The sequence below is a fragment of the Netta rufina genome (assembly GCF_964035555.1).
Source record: "Netta rufina genome assembly, chromosome: 5".
Taxonomy (NCBI): domain Eukaryota; kingdom Metazoa; phylum Chordata; class Aves; order Anseriformes; family Anatidae; genus Netta; species Netta rufina.
The window spans coordinates 16,275,773-16,302,084 of NC_140128.1; the positions used below are offsets into that span (position 1 = coordinate 16,275,773).

Consider the following 26,312-nt stretch of genomic DNA (forward strand, 5'->3'; position numbering starts at 1 on the left):
GCTCCTTGGTGTCCCCCCCCCCACGGCGGAGGGGAGCGGGGCAGGTAGCGGGCGGCGGCAGCGGGCGGTCCTCCCCTTGCGGGGGGCTCGCCGCCCCCTTCCCCTCGCCTCTCCCTCCCGCTTTAAAGGCGAGCTTGGGGGGGGGCGTGGGGGGGGATTTGCGGGAGGCACGGCGGCGGTGATGTCAGCCCGAGCCTAAAATAGAGCGGGATAGGCTGCAAATCCACGGCGCGGGGGCTAAAGCCTTGCAATCCCGCCGCAGCCCGGCACCATGCCGCTGTGAAGTGCCCCCCCCCCGGCTCTCTCCCACTCGCACCCGCAGCCGGAGGACCCCGCCCGGCCCCCGCCAGGTGCCCGCAGCCCCTCTGCTGGGCGGCCCCCGGGGCACGGAGCCGGGGCGCGGAGCCCCCCCTGGGCGGGCGGCGGCGGCGGCGGGGCGGGGGCTGCCGGTCGCTGGCGGATCCCCGAGGATTACCAGGAGCCGCTCGCCCCGTCCCGGAGGCTGCCGAGGGCCGCCCGCAGGGAGCGCAGCGCCCCGCTGCCCGCAGCCGTCCCGCGGGGCCCCCAGGAGCCGGGGGCTGCCGGCACCATGGCATCGGCGGACGGGTGAGGGGGACCCCGGGGCTGCTCTGGGGGGGAGGTGGGGGGCGAGGGGGGTCCCCCCAGCCGTGCCCCGGTGCCGGCTTCGTGCCTCGGCCTGCCCCGCAGAGGGAGATCTGGGGGGAAAAGGGAAGGGTTTGCGCTGTCAGCCGCCGGGAGGGGTTCGGGTTCCCTCCCCGCCGCTCCTTTGTTTAACCCCTGGGGGGCACGGCAGGCTCGGAGCACCTGCCGGGGAGAGCGAGCCGCTTGGATGGGAGAGGGGAGCCGCCTCCTAAAATAATACCAGCAATAGCAATAACCTGTGCTGCTAAAAGAAATGGGGAGCTGGCTTCCCCCCCCCTTACACCCCCCCCGCCCGCCCGCCTCTGCAAAAGGCAACACGCAAATCCAACTTCTCGAGGAGTTTTGCAATTTTGCAGGTTTGTGCCAAACGCAGCGCTAGCGAGGGAAGTGCCGGGAAGGGCGAAGGGTTACACAAGAGGCTTTGAGGCAAGCCAGCCCCGTCCCAGTCCCGCCACGGCCTCGTCCCCCTGTCCCCTGCCCTGTCCCCCTGGCAGAGACCTGTCCCCTGCCCCTCAACACTGAGGCTCAGCTCCCGTGGGGCTGGGGGCTTGCTGCTCTGCAGACTGGCTGGCAGTGTGCGAGGAAAGAAAAGGTTTCCTTGATCTCTGCTTGCCCTCTTCTAATAGTAGCTGGCATTAGGCTGCGTGTGGTGTGAGCCTCCCCTTTATCCCTGGCTGTTGTCAGGTTGGATCAGCGTGATCTGCTCTGGATGGGACTCTCTGAGGACAGAGTGCAAAAGGAAGCTGTGTTGATACTGCCGCTGCGTCTGGGGCTGGGAGGCTTGCTGAGCTGCTTTAAATAACCTAGCACATGGCTGGGGGGTGTGCACACAGGTGTCCCATCGCTGGGATGGCAAAAGGAACTTGCTCTCCGCAGAGCGGCCCGAGGACAGTTGGCTTGGGCCGAGGGGAAGGATAGGAAGAGTTCGCTTTGGTTGCTTTAGGACAGGGACAGTCCCCAGGGCTGGCAGAGGGCAGGTCCGTGGGGCTCTTCTACCTCACAGAGTCACTAGCTTGCCGTTTGTCTCGCCCTCGCTAGGAATTTCTCCTCCAGATTTGTACATTCCTCTACTACTGGTAGCTGCTCAGCAGTTCAATCTGCCCTGTAGCATTCCCATAACAATGCAATCACCCAGCTAGATGCTGTCAACGAATGCTTGGAGCCACAGGGCAGAGGCTCGGAGATGGAGGAAACCACCTGCGGCCGTATGGCTGCAGCTCCGTGTCCTCTGTCCCTTCTGTTTCCTCGGACCACCCCAACTTCTGCTCTTCTCATAGTGCTCTGCTTGCTTAGAGTCATTAAGGTTGGAAAAGACCTCCAAGATCATCTGGTCCAACCGTAAAAAAACAATAATAGAGCATTGCTCAGACACAGAGGGCTTCCTTTCCTTCCATACGGAGGTGATCCAGGTGCAGAGGGGCTGGATCAGGGGCCACAGCAGTTAGCCAGGATGATGTCCATTACTTCCTACCCTAACAGAGCATTTGGCTTTGCACCGTGAGGGTCATAACTCTCAGTTAGTGCTGACTTGAGGCTTCTGCTGCAAGTGTTTAGAAATATTGCTTGCACATAAAGCATTCCCCTGCCTGAACAGGGAGGTGCAGAGGTGTCTGCTTGTTTCAGGCTGCTGGGGCAAGGGGGGATCTGCTGTGCAAGGCTTTAATAGGAAGAGACGTGATGAGAGGTGGCTGCAGCACCGGGATTTGTCAACTTCAGGGGCTTTAAATGTGTGCAGAAAGAGAGGCGCTTTTCAAGGAAGCTACCTGAGCAGGTGGGCTGAAAAGGATGAATGCCACAAAAAGAAGGGCTTCGCTAGAGGTTTGGTTTTGCTTTCTGTATTGGACGGACCTAAATTGTCAGCGTGAGGAAAGAAGCAGAAAGGTTAGACTTTGTTTTCAAACTTTTTAGGAAACTCACCTAGACAGAGACAAGCCAAAACTGCTTATTTGGTGTGTTTCTGCTGATGCTCAGTGATAGCTGAGGTAGGTGTGGAAAGCAAGCTGAGTGGAAAGCATTTCACTTGCTGGTCCCTTTTTGCCACTGAGAACCTCTTCCAAAACTGACCTGCCGCCTTTCCCTCCCCTCAGGTAAGAAGCTGAGGAGAGAGATCAGCTTTGCACGCTGGCATAAAGGTCAGCAAACTCGAGCCCTGTAAGGATCAGCAGGGAAAACGAATTCAGGACCAGGCAGACCTTGTTCAAGAAAGGCTTTCGTTGGCACCAGCACAGTGGAAGAAAGACAGGCAGCAGAAAGTGCCCATTGCTGCCAGCAGAGCAGTGTCTCAGGGACACGCGGGTACATGGAGAAACACCTGCTGGAGGTGGGGACAGGCTGCCTGCACTCCAGTGTAAGGTCTGGTGGCTCTTGCGATGTTCAAATAGACACCTTCATTGAGGTTTATAGTATACGAAGTCATTATTTTGTAATGATATGTGCAAATGACCAACCGTGGTCATTTTCACAGCGTACAATTTCTCCTCTAACAGGGAAGTTTACATAAAAACTCCAAACTGGTGGTGTCAGGAGCATGATAAGGTATTTGGCAAAAAATAAGGCCCCTATGTATACACAGAGGAAGACAAATCTCTATTATGTTGTTAAAAAATAGTCTTAGAGCCAGGATTTGCTAGGAAAGCTTCCCTTGTCTGCACCTTTCCAGTCTTTTCTTTTTTTTTTCTTCCAATGTTTAAGTTGGATAAAGTTATCCATGTAAAGAAATTTGCTGCCCAAAACTTTCTGTTCCAAGAAAGGAAAATGTAGACAACAGAAAACTTCAATCAGTTTAAAACAAAAAAAGGAAATGTCCCTTGTGCAGCATGGCAGAATCAGACCCAGGCAGTCCCTGTGTCCACCGTGCTAGTTTCAGCTACTGGGGCTTCCGCAGGCCAAAGAATACTCTGGCTGCTATCTTGACTGTTAAGTCTTCTTTCCACAACATCCTCCGATAGCGATCTCATTACCAAGGTGGATTTTTGGTGCTTAGCTGGTGCTGGAAGCTGAAAATAGTGAGTTTGGGGAGGAAGAGCTGGAAGCAGTTCTTGATGTACTGCTCGGGGTTGCTTGTTTTCATGCTCTCCATCTAAACCTCCTCTGCTGGCTGTGACTGCAGAGAGGATGCTCACAGATGTGGCCTTTTGGGCTGTGCCAGGATCATCTTTTGTGAGCCCCTAGCATGTTTCAGAGATCCAGCGATGTCAGTTCACGCTCAGCCTGTGGTGTCTGGCATAGCCTCAGTACGCACTAGGTTGAATGTATGGGGACTGACTTTCTGCTTCAGGATGGTTGAGCATTTAAGCCTTTCCTTTGCTTTTACAGGGTCTGAGAGGACCTAAAGGTTAGATGAGATTGCCTCTGAGCCAGCTGGTTCCCATGCTTGTCTCCAGACCTTTGAGCAAAGGCCTGAACGCCTTGCCTCACCTGGGTTCCTTGTGTCTCTCCTTGCTCTCTGCAGTGTTACTGTTTCAGAAGGGAAATAATGCAATGCTTTGCTACAGGTTTTTAAATTACACTTGTGTATCTAGAGAGAGGTTTTAAATCTTAAATCAGCATGTGACTTTGTAACTGGGATATTAAACCTGGAACGTTCAAATTACTTTGTTTTCGCCTCCTTGAGTGATGCTCTTTTAATGCTCTAAAAACCCTGCGACATGTTTGTATTTTGCGTGCTTTCGGAGCGTGGGAGTTCCAGGTGTGAAGTTTGGGTCTGGATCAGTTCCTTTAAGAATGCAGCCACTAGGAGACACTGTCACTGCGTCTAGAGCAGAAGTTGAGGAGAGGCAGAGCAGGTGTCTGAGCGCTGGAGCTCAGCCCTCTGCGCGCAGGTCGCGCACCCCCAGCTCCCAGCCAGCCTGGGCCCGCCGGGATGCCTCTGCCACCTTTTGGAGAGGGCAATGACACAGATGTGGGCTCTTCCACTGCCAGTAGTCTCAGTGCCCGAAACAGTCCCAGAGCAGGTTGGCATAGATGGCAGAGATGTTACCTTTATGCGTATGCAGGGCACAGGTACCTGGCAAGTGTGTGTGTGTGCTCTGCTACTAAACAAATCCGGTGAAGTGGAGCGGTACGCTGAAATATCAGGATGTTTGGAAACACAGAAGTCTCTGGGTAATTGCCTAGCATCGTGGTTTGATTAGTGCGATAGTCGCAAGTGCTTCACAATTGTATGTACAATTAATACAAGTGGTGTTTACGTTACATGGATTGGCGTGGAGGCAGGGCTCCCGGTCTGTCTGGAGGAGCAGAGATGCTGCATGTCAGCTGCAGAGATCCCTGTCTTTGCTGTTATCGTTACCTCAGTTAACAGGCCAAACAGCAGCCCAGCTGTGGGCTTTTCTTCCTCTCTCAGCCCTCCTACATCCTTCTACAGATGCTCTCTCTGCATCCCGGGTTTCACTGCCTCTGAAGTTACGGTTCCGCAGGCAGAAACAGAGTCTGCCTGCGCTACCTGCTCACAGAGCAACACGAATTCGGTCCCGATCAGGGAGGGGCATACGATTTGAGTTCTCTAAAATTAGCCACAGTATATCGCATGGAACTTACAAAGGTTTTTCACCAGCTGTGGAAAGATGATTGTTAGTCAATTCAAGATAAAGCTAATATGGGAGGCATAAATAGTAAGTACCTTACCCAGCATCAAGCCCTGTGGATGCGAGTTAACCTGTCAACAGTTTTTGAACAAATTTGATCCTTAAGAATGAATTTATTATGCTGGATTAGTGTTTTAGTCATGTGGCTGTAGTGGTTTTGGATGTTGGAGTAGAAGCCCTAAAGCCATTTGCTGCATCGTCAAGACAAAGCCCAAAAGGGAGATTGCCAACATATATTATACACCTAGCCTGGGGACAATGAAACACACCTTAGTGAGTCAGAAAAACTAGCTTTGCATTTCATGATAGGGTTCAGGCTCCTACATAGAGTGGGTTTTCAGGATCTGCCACAATATGTACACAAGCACACCCACAGATTTCTTGTCATCTGAATTTTCACTCTGTAATTTACCCACAAAACTCCTCTAAATGGAAACTTGGTGAAATGTGCTGGCACAAATGTTTAGATACTTCAGAGGATGAAATCCTCCAAGTGCTCTCGCTGTTATTTTTATGCAGATTTTGAACAGTACCAACTCAGGATGGAGACGTTTTACCCTATACTCTCTCAGACATTTTGTGGGACAGATGGAGTGGATGTAGCCTATTAATTAGACATATCAGCTGTGGCTCTGACCTCATTTCACTGTTGCCGATTGCAAATCTCTCATCGATTTCAATGAAAGGGAATGAGGCTCCGCAGAAGATAACACACGTTCCTTAAAATTAACCTGATGACATGATAGTTCTCATGACCCCAACCTTCAGTTTGGCCTTGAGCTATACTTTCAAAAAGAAGTCATCATCTAGACATTAACTCAGTTTTTGTAGGAACCCAGACACTTATGTAAAGGTGCAAATACTAAAATGCTTCTTAAGAAGCCTATAGTGCTTATTCATTCTAAACTTTTTGAAAAAAACAGATTAGGGAATTGGATTAGATATAAAAGGCTGTATAGATAGCAGTTCCTGAAAAAAATGGATAAAGTTTTCAACAGTCTTGGCTTACCGTAGCGTTTCATGAGATGAATAAATACATACACACCCCCTTCCCGTGAACATACGCTGAGATGTTTGTGTATAACACCCTAAGAATTCACCTGATGAAGCAGTTCTGTATTTCTACACTAACAAGTTACCGCATTTAATTTTCTTTTTGATCTTAGCATTTCCCCTTGATCTACAGTCTGTCCTAACCAAGAATACTGATAACTCAATCTGTGAACAATATTCAAAGGGTCAGATTTTTTCAGCTAAAAACTACTGTCATAAAACCTCTGCTCTGCTCCACCTGCACAGATATCCATTCCTTCCAGTAGTGACCCTGACCAGCAGTCACCGAATGCTTAATTTCAGTAGGTAGGGGAAGTTCACCTGGAAAGTCTGATATTTTGTGAAGTGCCATTACTGGAAATAGCCACCTCGGTGTTCCTGACAATCAGAGATTTTAAATCACGTCGGATACCTCAGATTTTTCAGTGCCTGCTTGCCCAATTTGACATTGATAGAGCTAGTTTTGCTCCGTGAATCATCTGTTCCTTGGCTTAAGTTGTGAAATACTGTATTTTATAGCTTATACCTCATGACATAGATAATAAAGGACATTTTTAGAAGACTTAAAATAGCTAGTACTACTTTTGTTTCTTCTTCTGGCATGCACAGGCATTCAAGTTTCAACAACTTCCTTAGGTGTACTGAGCAGGAGGAAGTGAGAATATAAAGCTGATCAGCAAAACGAGCGCTTTTGTAAGAGGTGAGGCACGGACAAAGTAAGTGCATAGGCAGTGGGAGCAAATGCTGTTCCCTCAAAAGTGCAAATACAGCTTTTAAACCACCGTGCCCTATGCATTGATCATCTTTCCATGGGGTCTCAAATGAGTTCAGGTGTGAACCTGTCAGGATTTACCACGTTGCTCAGATCAGGTTACTGCGGTGTGTATGCGTGAGGGCCAAGCCTGTGGGTCTTCAGACAATGGTTGTTTTCAGCTGATGCAACAATCTGGAGAAAGCTCTGGGACTGCCTTTGGGTAGGGTGGCATCACTTAGGGTGCAGCCGGTCAAGTTGTGCAGGAGCCCTTCCCTGTCTGCAGGCTGCACCCCCTGCCAGAAGGTGGGCAGGAGCCCTGGGCTGTCAGTCGAGGGCATCTTGTGAAGAGCACCCACCCTCTGTGCGAGCCCCCAGCGCTTCGTGGAAGGTGCAGGTCCATGCCCATGGGGCACGTGCTGGGTCCTTCCTGGCACACATGGCGGTGCGAAAGGCGCAGCGCTAGCAAGTGTGCCTTCATCTTTGGTGCCTTCTCATTTAATGCCTTCTCATTTTCCGTGAGATTTAATTCTCTCCCCCAGACCGATGTGTTGCAATACCTGCTATTTAGAACAATTAAGAATATGAGTTCTTGAAAACACTGGATGGGTCTGTCAAATCCATCATCTCTGCTATTGTCCATCTGCTAATGAAAACCCCGCTTTTGCCAAGTCAGTACAATATCTGACACTTTTAGCCTCCAGCCCTTTAAGTTAAAATGCTGTTTCCACAGGCATGAGAGCAATAAAAATGAGTGTGCTTTTATATATTTAATCCTACTTCTATATTAATTTCAAAGCCTCTCAGTGTACTTAAAGCTTTAAGACAATTAGCTGCAGTGTATGTCTCAGTGCTTGGGAAAGATAACAGACTAGGTTCAAAGATCGTATTTTATAATTTTTATATAGAACATATTTGATCTTGTATTAAGCAATTCCAAACTGGGGACCCTTAAAAGGAAGGTCAAAAAAAGAACCAAAGCATAAAAGCATTAAGAAACACTCCTGCTAATTACAGGCTAATTACAGGCGTCCTTAGGAGAACAGCGTGAAATTCACAAAAATGCAGTAGTTCAGGTTCACTGAAATACCCGAGAAATCAAATTCATTGTAGTGTTTTAAAGAAAAGAAGGTGGAAAGGGAATTTAAAAATTAAAAGTGTTTAGTTTTTACTTTTCAAATATAAATGCTCAGTTTCAGCTTTTGAAATGTTTGAGATTTCAAAATTCCTACTTCACACCTATTTTTCAATTGGAAAAAAATGGAATAAAAAAAGAAAGACTAAAATGAAATGACGGGATACTCCAGTACAAAGGAAAACACACCACTGTGTATTAAGGAAGCATTTTGGGTTGACCAAAACAGCGTTTGTCCTCTTTTCTTTCTTTTTTTTTTTTTTTAAACTTTCACTGGCAAACTCAAAATATATGCTGTTAAGTGTGACTGCAACTGATCTTTTCCTTGATATATATGTTTTTAAAATATAACCACCAAGTCAAAAATCAATAATTTCTCTAGGCTGCTTTCTGCTCTGTATCCTTTCTTACTATTTTTTTCAACACACAAGTAAAATAGTGGTTTATTACTTTAGGCATTTAAATTTATATACGTATAGAGTTGTGAGATTTTACGCGTCATCATTCCATTTCAGATATTGTCTCCTTTCTGCAACATTTTTATTTACCAGACTTTGCTGCTGTTTCTGTCATATTGATGTGCTTTGATTCCACCTCTTGCATACATTTTGACTTTCTCTTTTACCTTTAGAATTTGGACCAATTCCTATACTTTCAACCATTTCTGTTGTCATTCTTTTATTTCTAGTCCTTCATGGCTTCTGTTTTGTCTTTTTCATAGTACTTCTCTGTGCTGGTCAGTAGCCACTGAAGGTTCACTTAAGTTCTCTGTGAAGACAGCCAGTTGAGGAGAAGTTTTGCCAGGTCTCAGTGCTTCAACACTATTCTGTTTAGTTTGGAGTGAAAGGTTTCTTTTTCTCTGGAAGCATACAAAGGCATATCTGATTCTGGCTTCAGCTGGTTCACTTGTTTTTCTTCCAAAATTGCCAGGGTGTTTTGAACCTTTAATGTGTCAATCGCAGAAACTGTTAGTATATTTTGTGGTGCTGATTTTCACAGCTGCGGGTTTGTGGTGTTGGTTGCTGATGCTGGTTGCCGTAATGCAGGTAACCAACACAGGAGATACCTGCTCTGACCTGCTTGTCTCTGCTGGGTGGGCAGGACGCAGCTTTCGTTACCGAAGTCAGGGTCCTGGAGCTTCATCTAGGAATCGATCTTTTTCTTCTTACATCTGCACATCTACTTGTACATCTACCTCAGGGAAGACCAGTAAGCAGGTCTAAGGGGAGTGATAAGTACATCACCTGCTAGTTCACATTTCTGTGTGAATCAGGTTAGTCTCTTTTAGCTCTGTTGACAAAGCTGTGTTTCAAACCTGCGAGTGACTGCACCTCTGATTTACCTGTGGCCTCCTCAAGATGTACCATGTGGCTTCCAGGCCCATGGACTTTGTTTCCCCTGAGGCAGGAACCCCTGGTGCTCGCCTTTCCAACCACTCATTGCACGTTTCTCCTGTAATTCTCTTGGATCTTGGAGATTTGCTCTCTCACAGGGACTGCAACAGGGATCACAGGTAAACAAGTCACGCGCATGGCTTAGCTTCTGACGCACTACCCACTGTTGGCAGGGGGCGTCTGGCACATGCTGCACGTGAACTTGTTCATTCCTGCTCCCATGGGAGGGTCTTTGGGCAAGTGGGTTTCATGCAGCACCCTCCTAGAGACTCCTAGACTGTTGCCTCAGGTACATCTTTCCAACCTGGAGGAGCAACACTATCAGGGAACGGTTTTGAAACTGAAGGTGGTGTAACTGCTTTAGCCCAGTACTGTATCCAGGCTAATGATAGCCTCTTAGCTAGGCTAATTAGCTTGAGTGCAGCAGAGAGTTAGTATGGATGTCCTGGGCTAGCACGGAGGAAGACATGGTTACCTTTCATGCCCCAGGTCAGGTCCACACAGAGCCTGAAAGCCTGTTTCTCAACAGGCTTCTTAGTCCGAGGAAAAAAGGTCGACATTCTGTCTTCAAGAGTATGAAAATGATGGCCAGCTCTTGTGATTATTCACTACCAGCCATCTAGGACTGTGGCTTCCTTAATCTATAAAAATGCCAGCACATATGTAACACTTATCTGGGAATATGGGAATGTATTGGAGGGTCTCCAGAGCTCCTTTCCAACCATAGTTATTCTGCATTTCTGTATACTGCAAATAAACAGCATACAGCTGTCTCCATGCAGTGCCTTCGTATCTCAGTTTTTGGATGTGGCTGTGATGCCATATACTGCTGGCATACCATATCATACTCTGTACACTACTTCCATGTCCCTGAGCTTTCAGGAGATTGGCTATGCCTACATGAATAAGTAGTTGAGCCCAACAGGAACAGCTGGTCCTGGTTAAGTCCACGCTACAGTGGTTAGTGTGTGGAATGCTGTTGGTGTGCTACTGGAGTGCATTTTCTGGTGTAACTGCACCCAAAACCAATTCAGTGCGTCTGCCCCAGCACAGTTCTGTGATGCGAGCCGCAGTGCAGCAGGTGGGCACCATCAGGAAATTCACTCCAGAAGCTCATGCCTGGTTCAGACTAAACTGCTAGTGTAGGTTTGTCCTCAGCCGGTTACTGAGACTCCTCAGGTAAGTGCTCCCTGCTGGGCAAGTTCCTGGTGGCCTCCTGTGACCTGCTGGGTGCACACATAGAACCATAGAATAGAATCACTGAATCATTACGGTTGGAAAAGATCTTCAGGATCATCTTGTTCAACCATCGCCCTACTACCAATCTTGCCCACTAAACCACGTCCCTAAGCACCAGGTCCAACCTTTCCTTGAACACTCCCAGGGACGGTGACGCCACCACTTCCCTGGGCAACCTGCTCCAACGCCTGACTACTCTTTCTGAGAAGAAATGTCTCCTAATTTCCAACCTGAACCTCCCCTGGCTCTACTTGAGGCCATTTCTTCTTGTCCTATCACTAGTTATCTGCTAGAAGAGGCTGACCCCCAGCTCCCCACCTCTTCCTTTCAGGTGGTTGTAGAGAGCAATAAGGTCTCCCCTGAGCCTTCTCTTCTCCAGACTAAACACCCCCAGTTCCCTCAGCTGCCCCTCACAGAACTTGTGCTCCAGGCTTCGTGGCCCTTCTCTGGGCATGCTCCATGGTCTTGGTGTCCTTGTACTGCGAGGCCAACGTGCGTGCAGGCAGCGCTGCTGATGCCGTGGCCACGACCCCGAGCCACTGCTGTGGCCCGTGGAGATGCTGGGGTACGCGAGCTGCCCCCGAGCAGCACGTGGAGCACTGGCTGGGGCGGGCATGGCCCATGGTCTGTCACAGAGGTGGTGTCCTCTGCCAGGTCATGGCAAGAGTGCTGAGGGCTCCGGGTCCCTTCCAGTGGCAGAAGCACAAGCTTCCGAGTTTACTACGGTCATAGTACGCTTCCCTTGAGGCAGAAAGCAGTCTTTTAATGAAGCATCTGGCCCCTTGGCCGTGTAAGAACTGCTCTTCCTATAGCAGCTGAGAAAAGGTTTGCCTCTACGAGTGCACGTGGATAAAACACATGGCACTCGCACCCGGGCGTGCATATGGGAACTAATTAACACCTGGCTGCTATTTATAGCACAGCAATCTAGGACAGGGAGCGCAGAACCAGTCCGAGTCCCTCGCCCGCCATTTTAGGGGCTGCGAGGCGGGCGGCTGGCACTGCCCCGCGGCCGGAGGCATTCCCACTGCGGGCTCCTGACCGACACCAGGGCGCCTCTGCCGGCGCCCTCCCGTGCCGCAGGGCTCGCCGCGGCCCCCGGGGGCTGAGCTTGGACCCCGGGGGCTGAGGGGCCGCCCCCGGCTCCCCCGCGGCCGGGCCGGGTGTCCCGGAGCCCGCATGGCCGCGGCCCGACAGGGGGCGGCCGAGGGCAGCGCTGGCGGCCGGCGGGGAGAGCCGTGCTCCGGGCCCGGTGCTGGAGCTCCCCGGGGGCCTGCCTCTGATTTTTAACCACGTTTAAACAGTTAACCACGCTGTGGCCTCGCAGTGAGAGTAGGAGTATGGTGGAGCCTGAAACCAGCTCGGTTTGTAGGTGTTAGCCTGCTCACCAGCCTACAGAGAAACGCTTCTAACCAGAACAGCAGTGGGGCTAGTGAATCTGGACGTGCTGTCTAAATCAGGAGAAAAGAATGCGTTTTCCTGTCATAAGGGAATGGTTAGGATGTAGTCATAGAAAGGCTTGAATGCCAAGATCTTCATTCCTATGCATTTTTGAGCTTCAGGCTGCCCCCAAAACGTCTTGTGGAGCCAGCATATGTAGCCCATAACAATAAAAACATGAAGAACAATAATATTACATCAGTGAGATTTTCCCCTGTGTCTGGAGCACTTGATCCAGATTTCATATGCTTTGATCTGTATGACTGATTTTCTAAAGCACACAGCTCTATAGCATGCTATTCAGCCTGTGCACGAAAACGGTTCATTCATAGACTCCTAGACAAATTGGTGTAATGACAGTATGTGACCGAACATAGAAAGTCCTCGTTTGAAAGCTGGTCAGGAGCCGATGACAGGGACCAGTCAGAATGGGACATGAATTGGACAGGCACAGCAAACAGGAGCAACAAAGTCAGGAGGTCAGACTCAGCCCCGAGGCTGAGAACCGAAAAGGAGGGGGACAAATTAATTCCCGTCTTGTACCTGCGTGTTCATGCCTTGCAATTACCCTGGGGTCAGCAGCGACGATGTATCATCCTCCAAGTGAAGTATTTCCATAATTTTAGACACCATAAGGAAATCACGGTAGCTGTCATATACTGTTTCTTCATTATTTTGAAGGGGCAGAGAAAAGAAAGGGAAGGAGGATTTTTAACTTCCACCCAGTTTCCCTGCTATTTATACTCAAGAAAAACTATAGTTTTTATAGTTTTGGCAACCGCTCTTCTCACCCGTGGCATATCGAGAGTGGCCACAAGGAGGTGTTGTTTTTCCAAGCCGTGTATTAGTAATCCTGTGATACCAGAATGCCTAAGAGGCGCCTTTTGGGGCTAAAATATGTACTGAAAGATAAATGTCTCCTAATTTATCTTCTTGTCTAAACAGAGGAATCAGAGACAGCCTGGAAGTAATGTGTTCTCGTCTTTATAGATGGAGAACCAAGGTGTAAGGTATGCTCGCTGTTACACAGGATCTGTGACTGTGGACAGAAGTGAGTTAAGTTGTCCTGTCTCAGTAGCCAGTCAGGTAACACAAAACTCTCTGTTTTCCACACTTGTCATCCCAGGTGATGTTGGTTGTCCCTTGGCTGCCTGACCAGAGCAGAGGGAGGCCAGGTGAGGGGTTGAATTTACTTTGTGTGGACCTGTAGTGGCTTCCTTGTTCTTGCAAAAAGAAAATATCAGGATGTTTTCAGATTTATTGAATCGCTTGAGAAAGCTTAGGGTTCCACTTTTGCTTTCTCTCATTTTTTTTTTTTCCATGAAGCTCAAAATATCTGAAAACCTGACAACAACTTATTTATTTTTAGAGTCAGACCACGTTTCTCAGAACTTCTGTTTCTGGCACTGTTGTGGAACTGATGCATTTATTAACAGTGGCTGATTTGTAAAATTAGGCTTTTAGGCACCAGAAAATGCATACCTGAAGAACAGATAGGACATTGCCCAGTGATGGGAAATAGAGTAGTGCCAGCTGTGCACCGAAGGCCGGAATGGAAAGATCCTTCTTGGCAGATGACCAGCATATCACCATTCACAAACCTGCCACTCACTGTTTGTTTTATGGACTACTACAAAAGAATACTCAGGAAATGGAAAGTCACAACCTGTCTGAAGCCTCTTTAACACTTTAACTGAAGTTTCTTTAACACTTTTTGGTGTAATGTGTCATGTTTCTCATGGTTCTTTCTCATTCGTTTTCTCTCTTGACATAACTTCAGATTCTGCCTAGCAAGACAGAATAGCAAGAGAAAGAAAAAAAATTAGTCTATCCGTTGAATAAGCAATTAGGTAAGCAAGATAACATCCCAGTAATCCATTTTTTTTCATGACAAAACACAAAAGACGAATGGAATAGTTCATTTTCTTGACATCATTCATAAACAATTGTTGAATTGAGGGTGTTTCTTGTTTAAAGAATACATTCACACATCTGATGAGCCAGGGAAGACATTTTTACTTATGGACACATACTGTAAGAAATACATGCTAACATGCAGTCACTCGTCTGGCCAAGTGGTCAAGTTGAAATCTGTCTCTAGGACATAACTGAGAAACGTGGCATAATTTTAAATTGCTCCATTTGATTTACTGAAAATAAAATAAAATAAAATAAACCAGAGATGGCACAGCTATCATTTGGTTTGTCTGTGGATAGTTAGAAAAATTACAGTAAATGCCCACTGTAAAAGCAGTTATGGTAAGTTGACTTGGCTGTTTTGTTGGATAATACTAATTCTGATTTCACATAAAAAATCCACATCAAAAAAATCAACCCACAGCTCAGTAGAGGACCATGACCAATGACTTCCCCAGCAGGGAGAGAGGCCCCTTGGTCTCATTGTTCCACACTGGTCACAGCAGTTACTGCTTTGCATTTCTATCTAGATTCCATATCACTGACACCACTGAAATACCTTCCAATGGCTTTCAGATCAATGCACGAGTCTATGTGCTATATGAAGATCATAGAACAATGTGTAAGTTTTGTTTAAAATGCATCCTTCCAGGTCAATGGAATCATACATTAGGTGTTTTCATGTGGGAAAATGAAAAATTAGAAGTTAACGTTTCATGGTCTACTTAGTATTTGCCCCTACTGACATCCACCTAAGTAACACTTCTGTTATCACAGAATCACAGAATTTCTAGGTTGGAAGAGACCTCAAGATCATTGAGTCCAACCTCTGACCTAACACTAACAGTCCTCCACTAAACCATATCCCTAAGCTCTACATCTAAATGTCTTTTAAAGACCTCCAGGGATGGTGACTCCACGTTAAGTGCTTTCTTGCTTTTTTTTTTTTTTTATTATTTCCTTTTTTTAATCACTGATCCACATCCCACATGGGAATTTTCTCCACCTTCTTCAGTGCCAGTCTGGATGAAGCTCATGCTGGAGACCCTGTATGCCCTGCTCTGTGACAGTCCCCCCCCCCAGCAGGCTCAGGAAGCAGTCTCTCTTGTGAGCATGCATCTTCTCAGCATCTGTGAGTGCAGAGAGCCACATTCTTGTGGGTGTCAGTGTTCATGTGCAGTGTCCCACAGGTTTGTCCGTACAGACATCTCACATACCTTAAACCTGACAATTTTTCACTCTCAGTTTTTTGAACAGACCAAAGGAGGATTTAACAATTCTGCCTACCCACTCTATTCTGTTTGGACTATAAAACTCTGTTGATAAACAGTGGAAATAATCTCAGATTTTCTTACCACGTTTTTTCTTCAGTCCAGTGGCAATGGTTAGTCAGGTGAACAAGAATCAGACTTGATAGCTGTTGGGACTCATTCATGATCCAATTTTTTGTTGTAAAGGAAGCGGGGGAAAGCTGGGCATTGTAGGATTTTCACAGTGCTGTACAAATACTTGTTTTAATAGGTGAAAGGTAGATATTTTGCCCAATTGACACTTTTTTGATGCTTACTCATTGCAAGAATGAATGCAAGTTAATTACAAAAGAATGTGAGGAAGGTGGTACAGCTTTAATTGCAGCTTTCCTGGCCAACTATGCATAGCTTGTTTGGGTTTGTCAGTACAGACTGTCCTGTCTATTTGCCCATATTCTGACAATTGTTTCTCCTCAGTTAAAATAAAGGAAATTTTTATTTTAGGCTTAGTCTTTTTTCAGTGCAATTGTTACCTCTGTGGCTGGCAGTATTGTCAGTGGAGTGTGCTGGACTTTGCCTGAGTGCGGACTTCCATAGGATACGTGCTATGCCGCATGCATTCATTCTGGTGCTTTGCTGGATTTTCTGTTGATCTGAAAGTCTTTCTTTGGGAGTCCTTTGCAGCAACTCACAAACATGCTCACACTTGGTCTGGAAATGTATGGGCCTGCCTTCTGTGAAGCAAGCTATCTGGCTAATTGGCAGCGTGCTAGCTACTCTGCTCATTCCTCCTGCAGGTAGGCTTGCCCCAAAGCAAACGTGGGGTACCTGCCTCTACCTTGAAAGCGTAGAATAGGCAGCATGGTGTATACTCGTACCTTTGTCTGCACCACAGTAGGTTCCAGAGTTGGAAAGGTTTTGCTGTCCTAAAAATCACATCTTCTTTCCATCCACCTCATGTTTTGTGAGCTTTCTTTTCTGTGGCCACACTGTGAGCCCGACTGCCCGGCCGAGCCAGGAGATGGCGTTGAAGAATTGACTCCGACTCTGCTCCTTTCTGCCTACCAGTCGGTAGCACACCAGGCACTCTGCAAGTTTGAGCCTGGCAGCTAATAAAACCGCTGGATTTTATGCACAAAACAAATTTGACTCATGGTCTTACTTATCTTAGAAATGTAATTCAGCTGTGTCAGAGCAACAGGCCTTTGCTTGTTGCAGGCTTTGCCTTGTTCCCTCTGTGGTGTAACCTTGCGCTGTGGGTGTGAGTGGAGCAGGACGGGGGCCTGGAGCTGCTCCCCCCCAGCCGTGGGACACTCGTGGACACAAGTGGCATGCGATGGCATGGACACCATAGCAGGCAGAGCTCACAAACACTGGTGTGAAGGGCAGACAAATTCCTGGTTCTCCCAGCACCAGGCCTTTTGTTGGCAGCGAGTGCTGCCACCCCATAATAAGTCACTGCAAGGACGCAACAGGGCTGCATGGGAGGGTGTAATTAGCACTAAATAAAGATGGCTTGGGAAAACCTAAGCAAGCCAAGTAGACACTTCCCTAATGAGGCTGTCAGGGAAGTGCTCACAGATGGTAAGTTTTATGAAATGCCATAAATAGGCTAATGAAACTGTTTAAGAATACACTGACAATGCCATTTCCAAGCAGCAGTCGTGGAGTCGCATTTTTTCCTGCCATAGAAAAATACAAATCTGGAATTCAATTCTGCCAGCGGATGGACAGCAAAGATGTGCTGTGTTAAAAAAGCAGAATTCACAACATTCAGATCTGCTTCGTAATATGCATCATGACATACTTTTAACATTACGGCTGTGATTTTCTTCTGGGGCTCCCCAAAGCGGAAGAGAAAAGGGAGTGGTGATTTATATCATCAAACCCAGCTAATAACATTTTTTAAAGTAGAAAAAGATCCATCTCTGCTCCTCCCTGAGCATTTGCTTAATGCTGCTGTAGCTGGCTTTGGAGTAATGTACTGGAAAAACTCAAATGGGGGACATGCAGGTGGACGCTTGAGCTACAGAAGGAGCTGGGCTTGGTTGGAAATGGATTTAGGAGAATTGTAATGTTGTTACTGCCTTTTCATATGGCTTGGCTCAAGATGCAGATGTTGCTGGCGTGCTCTGGGCTGGAGGGATGTGAGGCAGCTCTGGTCGAGGGGAGCTGTGTGCCTGCAGTAGCAGTGAGCTAGCGCACCTTGTCTGTCGGCTGTGTTTGGGATCGTGCTAACCCTGCCGGTCAGCCCGAGCAGAGGGAGTTTGTTTCTGCATGTTGTGTGCCATTTGGGCATGGGAATTCAGTATCATGGTGCATCAGCCAGGCTGCAGGCTGACCCCAAAGTCACTTACCCTGGTTAAGCAGGAAGAGCACAGTTGTAGGGCTGGGATCTGAGCTCCTCCAGGTCTCCAGGCAAGAACCTGAACTCAATGACCAGCTCTCCAAGAGCACCCTTTTTCTAGGGAAATAAAACCCTTTGTAGAGAATTAGATACAGTTCTTAAAGCCATTCTTACAGTGCTGTTAATGTGGACACTCCTATTCCAGCACAACGTAAAAGAATAGAATGAACTTTGTCACCTGCTAGCCTCCTCTCACTGCCACCTTACAGCTCATCACAAATACGTGCATACCGAGCATCTCTTTCCCTCTTTGTTTGCCTTTCAGAGCTTAGTCATAGGCAGTTTCTCTGAAATTATTTTTCCTTTCCTTTGTTTTTAATCTGAACCGTAATTACGTGATGGTTTCACTTCACATTAGCATGCTCTTTGCCTACTGTAGGTCAGAGTGAACTCTGTGCTGAAGAAGGGAGCTGAAAGAGCAGCCCAGGACAGATTTCAGTCGTTTTTTGTCCATGGGTAGGAAGGCCTCAGCGCTGCCTCAGTACGGCCTTGCGGAGGCCTCCCAACACTCACCCGCACATCTGTGTGTGTCTGAAAAATCTCATCCCGTCTCTTGCAGGGAGCGAATCCAGTCCCAGCAGGCAATTTATCCTCTGGCTTCTCCCCGCTGAGTCTACCACAAGTAATGTGTTCGTGGTTTGTGGGCCTGTTCCCTAGGAACTGAAATCACTTGCCCCACATCCATCACAGGGCTGCCGTTAGCGGTTGCGCCTCTGGTCACAGCCAAGCCGGGCTGGCCGGGGTCCAGAGGTGAGCCCAGCTCCCCTCCCCTGGGCATCCTGCAACACCAACACCCTCCGCTACGTAAAACTCGCTCTGCCTCTCCCAAAATAAAACTCCTTGCGGTATTACACAGTGCTGTTGCTACATCCATCATGCAGGAGTGGCCCTGCTAGGCAAGCAAGGCTGCATACATGTGTGCAGCTCACGCAACGGTGAATTATGTGTTGCTAATAATAATCACGGCTTCATGCTGGTGAAAAACAGCCCAAGCTCCAAGACCCTCCTTCTGAAGTCATGAGCAGCAGCATGAAACAACCCATGTATCTGACACCGCTCCTCCAGGCTTGCTTGGATCTGAAAACGCGGATTTTTGTGGCCACAGGGCACAGACCGGGGCCGATGCAACGCTGTGGAGGGCTGCTGTGTGTGTGCATGGGCACACACAACTGGTGTGTTGTGTCTGTTAGGGCAAATTGATCCCGTTATAGTGTGGCCAACTACTCCCCAGTGCAGCAAGAAAGAAAATGGAAATGAAGAATATTGATTGTGACTTCCCCTCAGCCAGGAGACCTTGCAGACAGTGAGCTATATTTTCTGCTCGTGCTCGCTGGTCATCACTCTGCTGGCTTCAGTGCGGGTCTGTCAGTTTGCATCAGCAGAGGTTTGACCTTCCACTTGCCTGAAATTTATAGGGACAATACATCGTTCAGTCAGTCGCAGACTACGTGTTTTATGGGGCAGCCATCACCTTTCATGTAGACACATCTACCCTTTGTCAAGACACGCACCGTTCGTGTTCAAAGAAGCCCAAGTATGTTTTTATGAATAGAGATCTTAGGCATTGCTATGGCAACCTAATGCTGTCATTCAGGAGTAAATTATTAATGCTTTTCAGCAGCAGAAAATTGAAAATCCAATTCCTTATGGCTGTGCACCGTGGTATCATGTTTTATTATGAAAATACTGCAGGACTTGTGTAGCTCTGGGAGTTCACAGTGCAATATGTAAGCCAGAAGATTTTTTTCCTTTTCTTTATATATTTTTTCTGGAGCTTTGTCATCTACTCTCAATCTTTAAGCAGCTCTAGCAGTTCATTTAACCATTACCTGACAGGCAGAATAGGTTGTGTTTAAAGGGGAATCTTTTCCTCTGAGCTTCAAAATTGGAACCCCAAACTCTCACTTGTTATAAATTTTATACAGAAAATGCCTCCTGACATTTAATATATTACTATTTTAAATTAGAATCTGGGTGGTAGCTATAAAAATCAAAACTGAGGAAAAAAATGTGTATGTTGCTTGCTATTTTTTTTGTACAGCTTTTCTATACAGAAATAGCATGGTTGTAAAAATATTGCAGAAGATTTTAAGTTTTTTTATACATTCAGTAATCAACAATTTTTTTTTTTTTTTTTTCCAAACTAATGCACACTTAAGTAAAGAGTGGAGTGTTTAATTTTCTAAGAAAATTATAGCTAAATTGATGAGCTGTGAAGTTCTGGTTCTGCTCTTTTTAATAAGAATTTTAGTAAAGGATTTCCTTGCTCAGATCCTCCCCCAAAACATATTTCAAACATTTTCTTTTGCAAAATTTCCTGGAAGTTCTTCCTAGGGTGTAGTATGAAAAATGTCATGAGGATAAGAAAGCAGATCGCATGGAAATGAAACACGCTGGTGGCATGACTTGAGGGCAGACCTTTGCCCAACATTAATATCACGAGCAATGTGTGCTTCTGTGTGTTAATATTGCCGAAGGTGGCAGCTGTTCTGGTAAGGGTCAGACAACTCCTTCAAGCTTACAAAACCGGTTAACTGGTTGTTTACTTCTTGAAAGGCCTCTGAGTAACTGCTCTTGTAGGATCTTACATTACTGCTTTAAAACTACTTAAAATATGATCCTCCTTATCACATTTCTCATGAATGTACAATCGGTTTTCTTAACAAATACGCTACAGAGGAAATCTGGTAGACGTCGTTATTCTCAAAAAATACTGGAGAAATGTGATCCTACACTCGTTTGCTGAAATAACTAGATAACTGAGTGACTACCAGTCACGTCATAAATTCTCCCACCTCGAGGTAATGTGTCTCCCAGCTGGGCTGTCCCAGCTAGGCGAGTGTTGGTGTTAGCTCTGGAAAGGGAGGTGTGTGAGTCTTTCACTGGGCTGCTGTTCCTGGCTGGAGACAGTCTTTTCTTTCAAAAATTGGTAACTGGAGTATGCTGCCATGTGTAGCTCCACCTTCGTTCGTTGGGAATAGGGACTTGTGACTCTGGGATGAATTTGGAGCTTGCTGTGGTGTAGTCAGTGGGGATCTCCTCCTTCCAAGCCCAGCTCTCCCTGCTGGGATGGCTGGTATATCCAGGTGTTACTGCATGCTGATAATTGTAGTTATCTTTATTAATGCTGATTTTTCCACTGCTCTTCTCCTCCTCTCTTCATGCTCCAGCTAGGCTTTGATATGCAGGATTGAGGCCAAAGGCAGGTTTTGTGTGCAGGGTTTGAAATACAAAGCTGATGGTCTAGGGCAGATACTATAACCTCATTAGCCACGCAGACACGAGCTGCATCTGCCTGGCTGTCCATCACAGGCCCTTAATGAGTCCTTGGGAAAAAAGATAAAACCAGGAAATCAGAGCTGTAAGATGCCCTGCTTTGCTGAGACACCTGGCAGGTGCCTTGATCGTTTCTGGGAAAAAGCAATAAAATGAAGAGTAGGCAGCTTTTTATTTATTTATTTTATTATTTTATTTTATTTTTTTTTACCGGCTGTTCCAGCTCAGATCACACTTCAGTGCAGCTTTGTAGAAGCAAACGTGTGATCCCATTTCAGAGGAGATGGTGGACTTCAATCAGTCAGAGAAGCTGGGAGCAGGTCGGGCCAAACAACTGACCTCAGATGAGCGGCAGCACAGCAGGCTTCTTGGGGAAACTTGAAGTTCAAAGCACAGATTCTTGCTTTTTGTCGGGTTTTTGTTAGAAGAAAGTTTTCTGTACTAGGCCACTGTAATCAGACAGAAAAGCAGGGCCAGCCTTTACTTTTATTGCCATGGGAAGGAGAAGCAGTGATTTTGGGTGAAATTGTTAGGAAGTTGCATGTGTTTGTGTGAGGACATTCTTCTGCTGGGCACTGAGCTGAGGTGCACTGCTGCTGGTTGAGTTAACTGTTGGTATCATAAAGAAAAGAAGGAAATTAATTTGCTTGGTCCTCGTGAGATATAATTAGGAATATTCAGATGAAAATAAACAGGGGAAAAATGATCTTGAATTTACTGAAAAAAAAAAAAAGATCCAAATGTATGCGTGTATTTATGCATTAATGGCAAGATTCATTAGACTAATGCATAGATTCTCAGGGGAAGTCATGGAAGATAAATTCCTTAAAACTTTAATGAGCAGACTGGACAAATCACCCCAGTTTATCACCAGACACACAGCCTGCTTTATCTGGGGAGTGCCCAGATGACCTACTAGATACCTGGTTTAGAGCTTTCTTGGAGAGGAGAGAGGTCCAAAGGCACTAATGGAAATAAAAAACACCCAGTCATCTACAGGGGGATCCTCTTGTGCTCTGGTTTTGAGAGCTTCCACCAGGTTCTTTCCGGATGTGCTTGTCTCCCATCTTCTTCACCGTGCAATCTGCACCACAGCCCAAAAGCCACCTTTTAGCAGGAAAGGAAATATCCCTTCCCTGTGCAGAGTGCAGTCAGTGGTCGGGAATGGTCTGTGTACTACAGCCAAGGAGTGATCCTGAAATGGAATCCACTGAAAACATCCAGACAGCAGGGATGAAGAGGCTGGGCCTGTGGGGAACGCGCGGGGCTGTAATGTTAGCAGGGGGATTGTGCTTGGCAGATATTTTAGCTATTCAGTAAGCCTGGGGAGAATCATGAATCAGGAGTACTCAAGGCAACTCCCTCTTCCTTGTGACCAAAAACGGAAGCATTACAAATCAGATGGGATCAAAAAAAAAAAAAAAAAAAGGAAAAATAAAAAATGAAAAGTAGTAAACCTTCAGGAAAATCCTCATGGCTTGGGAATAATACGTATTTTTTTGCTTGCTCTGTTGATTACCATTCATCCCCCAAGGGTGGGATGTAATAGACCTCCTGGAGGCTGGCTAATGCAACTGTGTGCTGTTGAATGGGAAAGGCCCAGGTCTCTGATGTGCTCAGTGTACTGATTTGGACACAGTCATCGCTTCTTGACTGAGATAAAAATAGAGAATTACTGCAAACCCCAGGAGTTCTGACTGTAGCAGAAGCAACGCTGCTTTTTGCTATTTTCCACCCTTGCCTGACATCTGTATCTTTTCCTCTGTCCTGCAGGCAGCCCAGCCATCTCTGCGGTCAGCGGTGCTGGGCCCTGCCCCTCTTGGCTGATTTCTCTTGCAGAGGTCTCGGGGCTGTTGGCCAGGGGATATAAGGTCTCAGATTCATGCCCGAAATAGGGCAAAATGTTACAGCTGGAGCCTCATTTATAAGATTTATTTGAATATTTCTAGAGACATTTGCTTGCATTTACAAGGCATTCCACTGCCCAGGAATTCAATAAACATCTCAAATGAATAGTACATCTAGGTGTCATTTCACCAAAAAACGGGTTTCTTGTGGTTTCTTGTGCTTGTATGCCTTCCTTCCCTCCCCAAAATGGAACGGAAAGGAGCATTATCAAAGCTAGGGGCAGAAGAGTTCAAGGCTGATGTTGCAATGCCTGCTCATAAGCAGTCCCTGCAAGGTTACTTGGAAGAATAAGGGTTGTGGTTGTACTGTCTGCAGAGCAGAGCACATCAGGGAGCCAAAGCCAAGATTTTCTTTCTTGCTGAAGAAAATCAGACTGCGGTCTGGGCCTAAGACTTGGTGACGTTGGGAAGTGCCTGTCAGAGCTCCCACATTTTCCAGGTGTCCATTGCTCCAGTGCAGATTAGGAAAATATATTTGCTGCTCTACCTCTACCTAGCTGCGGGTCATCCGATGTCTAGGCTGGCACTTTAGCATGCAGGGAGTCTGCTGTTTGTCCTCACAACTCTTCTGAGTGTGAAATGGCTTTCCCCATAGCCATACAGCTGCTGTGGTGGTGTTTGGAGGAGGGATTTCGGCCTTTAGGACCTCCCTGACACTAGAGAAATCCCATCTACTCATTGTATGATGGCCAGGAGGCCCTTACCTTTATGCCAGATCCTTCACAGCACCTGCAATAACCATATTACCACATACAAGCGGTGGGACACTCAGTTTTGGGAGCTTGGAGGCCAAAGAGGCCTCTAAAATTGCACCATTCCACAAACTGACGTATATTTCTCCCTCAGCGCTTTTTTTTTTTTTTTTTTCCCCCAAAAAGCCTAGTTGGAGAGAAAGAGATAAAACTAAGAAAACCTGAGTAAGCAAACGTGATGTATGTTTTTCCTGTCATTGAGATGCAGTGAGTAATTGCATGCAGAGCAGATAAATCCACGTGTTGCAGAGCTGCTAAAAATATTGTGGGAAGAAACAGGGGAGAACTAAATGCTTGTGGCTCCCCCCCAGTTTTCCAGGCTGCACTAGAGTCCTGGGGAAGCACTGCATACTGTCTGGCTTTTTATGTGCCTCCCTTACCCTCTCTTAAGGTAGGATGTAAAAGAGGATTAATTGAAAACGCAGTCGGTGTCTTCTTGCAGCTCACTGCCAATCTAAGCTAAGATTTATCAAGAGATCAGCCTAGTCCATGGTGCAGCAAAGGTTAGTCAGGCTTTAAAATAAAACTCTTTGGAAAAAAAGTTCACTAAAAATAAACCGCCATGCTTTTATCCGTGAATAGGTACAGGGACTACAAATAGACACCAGGGCTTAAGACAACATGGAGTCACGGTGAGAGAAAGCATAAACACCAGCCCTGTTCTAGGACGTGTAAAATACGAATTTCTGTACCTCTGCCCTAAATGGGGTGTGATGGTGCCTGGGGTTGCTGCAGGAAACAGGAATTCTAGGTTATTTTTAATGATTAAAGAGCATCATGTTATTAATCAAATGTACACTTAGACATGTCAGTGGGAACCTTCCCACTAATGAACACCACTGACATCAAAATTCCTTGATATTTGGAAAGTGACAGGGAGCGTTACATCCCAGTCAGCCCTGACATCACTGCTGGAGATGTAGCTTGTCAGACGTGGTTCAAGGAGAGCAGCGTGACGCCTCAGCCCCGCACAAACTGTAAAGCACATGCACTGTCTGCGGCAGGCTGATAATTAGGAAGAGATTAAAGGCAATCAAGCAGCCAAAGCTCTTTGCTGTTTGTTTGTGTTAATGCTCATTCCATGTTAGTGAACACCACAACACAGATGTAAGGCAGCCATTGGGAGTCTCAAAGGAAGTAATGCTGTGAGGGGCCTCGGAGGTTTTCCATCCTTCATCTGAGATGGGTCAGTGGCTCGGGTCTCACCTCCCACAGGTCTTTGGTTAAATAGGCTCAGTGAAGGGCATCCCCTGGCCTCTGCTTCTTGCTCAAGTGTCACTGTCTGCATCATTAGAAAAGTTTTTTTTAACACCTAGCCTTAGCCTCTTTGCTAAACCTTAACATTTTTGCCTTCTATCCGTTGCAGCCACAGATTAAAAAAAAACAGTTCCTGTCTTATAGAGCAGTCTATTTCATAAGGGAAGACCTTTCTAATTGACACTTGTTCTTAAATCTTAATTTAAATAGCTAACGTTTTATGAGAAGAATTACATTTAGTATATTAAAGCTTATAGCAGATCCAGTCCTGTGCCCAGTTCCCACTGTGCAACCACAGAATAAAGTTCTTCTTTTGTTCTGGCCAAAATAAAGCTATCAGCCACTTGCTTTTATAATGTGGTATTTTAATGAGGGTTTGTTGTATTCAGCAAAACCTGTTTCCATTTTATGAGCAGGGAAGATTTGGTACATCTCTTACACATATACATTGCAAAAAACCCCTTGTTTTGTGAAAACTCTACCTTTTTAGACCTGTTCAGAGAGCCTACTTTAACTCCCAGATCATAAAATGGATTTTTTTTTTTTTCCTTTTCTGAAAAATGTCAGGAAGACATCTATGGGGACTAGCCTCATTTTGCTGTACTGTGGCGTTTATGTGTCCGGCACATGGGGCCAAACGTGGTGGTTGTCTGTCCTCAGCATATGCTCTCAGAATGGCAGACTGGGCTTTCCCTTCGGATGTAGAAAAAGGAAAAATGAAGACCTTTGCAAGGCAGAAGCAATCACAGTGGTTGGTGGGTCACAAAATGTTCTGTGTACACACATGAGGGACTGGTATCACTAGGCCAGTGATGTCTATCTTATTTTTCAGTATTTGTTTTCTTTCTAGAAAACTGTGTTTTATTTACTTTTCCACATATAATACTGGGTGCATTTTGGAAAGAGTCTTGAAGAGAAACCTGGTGATCCTCATTGTGAATAGGAGTGACAGTGTGTAGTTTGATACAAGCTTGTTGCAAATTTAGGTGACATTTTTAATAACATGTTTTTCTAATATTGTGTTTCTTTTTCATTATTCTGCTTAGCCACAAGTGGGATTTAACTTACAAGTAGGATTTAACTACAAGGCTACCTTAGTTTCTTCTTTGTTTTCTCTTTGTAAAGGCACCATTTGAGAAGTGTAATTATAAGAAAATAGGAGTTTAGTTCATTGGATTAATGCCCCCTGCTTTTTGATGAAATTTGTCCAAGAACCTGACAATAAAAACACCATCATTTATTAAGTCAGGGGTAAAGTGTGAGAGAAAAATGTTTAGAAGATTTT

At 46.3% G+C, this 26,312-nt stretch overlaps 1 protein-coding gene across 2 annotated transcripts in view; it reads left to right on the forward strand.

Annotated features, from left to right (window-relative positions):
- Positions 1-262: 262 nt before the first annotated feature.
- The window catches only part of SLC1A2 (solute carrier family 1 member 2), a 93,233-nt gene continuing 67,183 nt past the window's right edge, over positions 263-26,312 (forward strand). For both annotated transcript variants that reach the window (XM_084288172.1, XM_084288171.1), the window contains exon 1: positions 263-606. In XM_084288172.1, the coding sequence (XP_084144298.1) occupies positions 590-606 (17 nt within the window). In that variant the 5' untranslated portion in view covers positions 263-589. The remainder of the gene's footprint in view (positions 607-26,312) is intronic.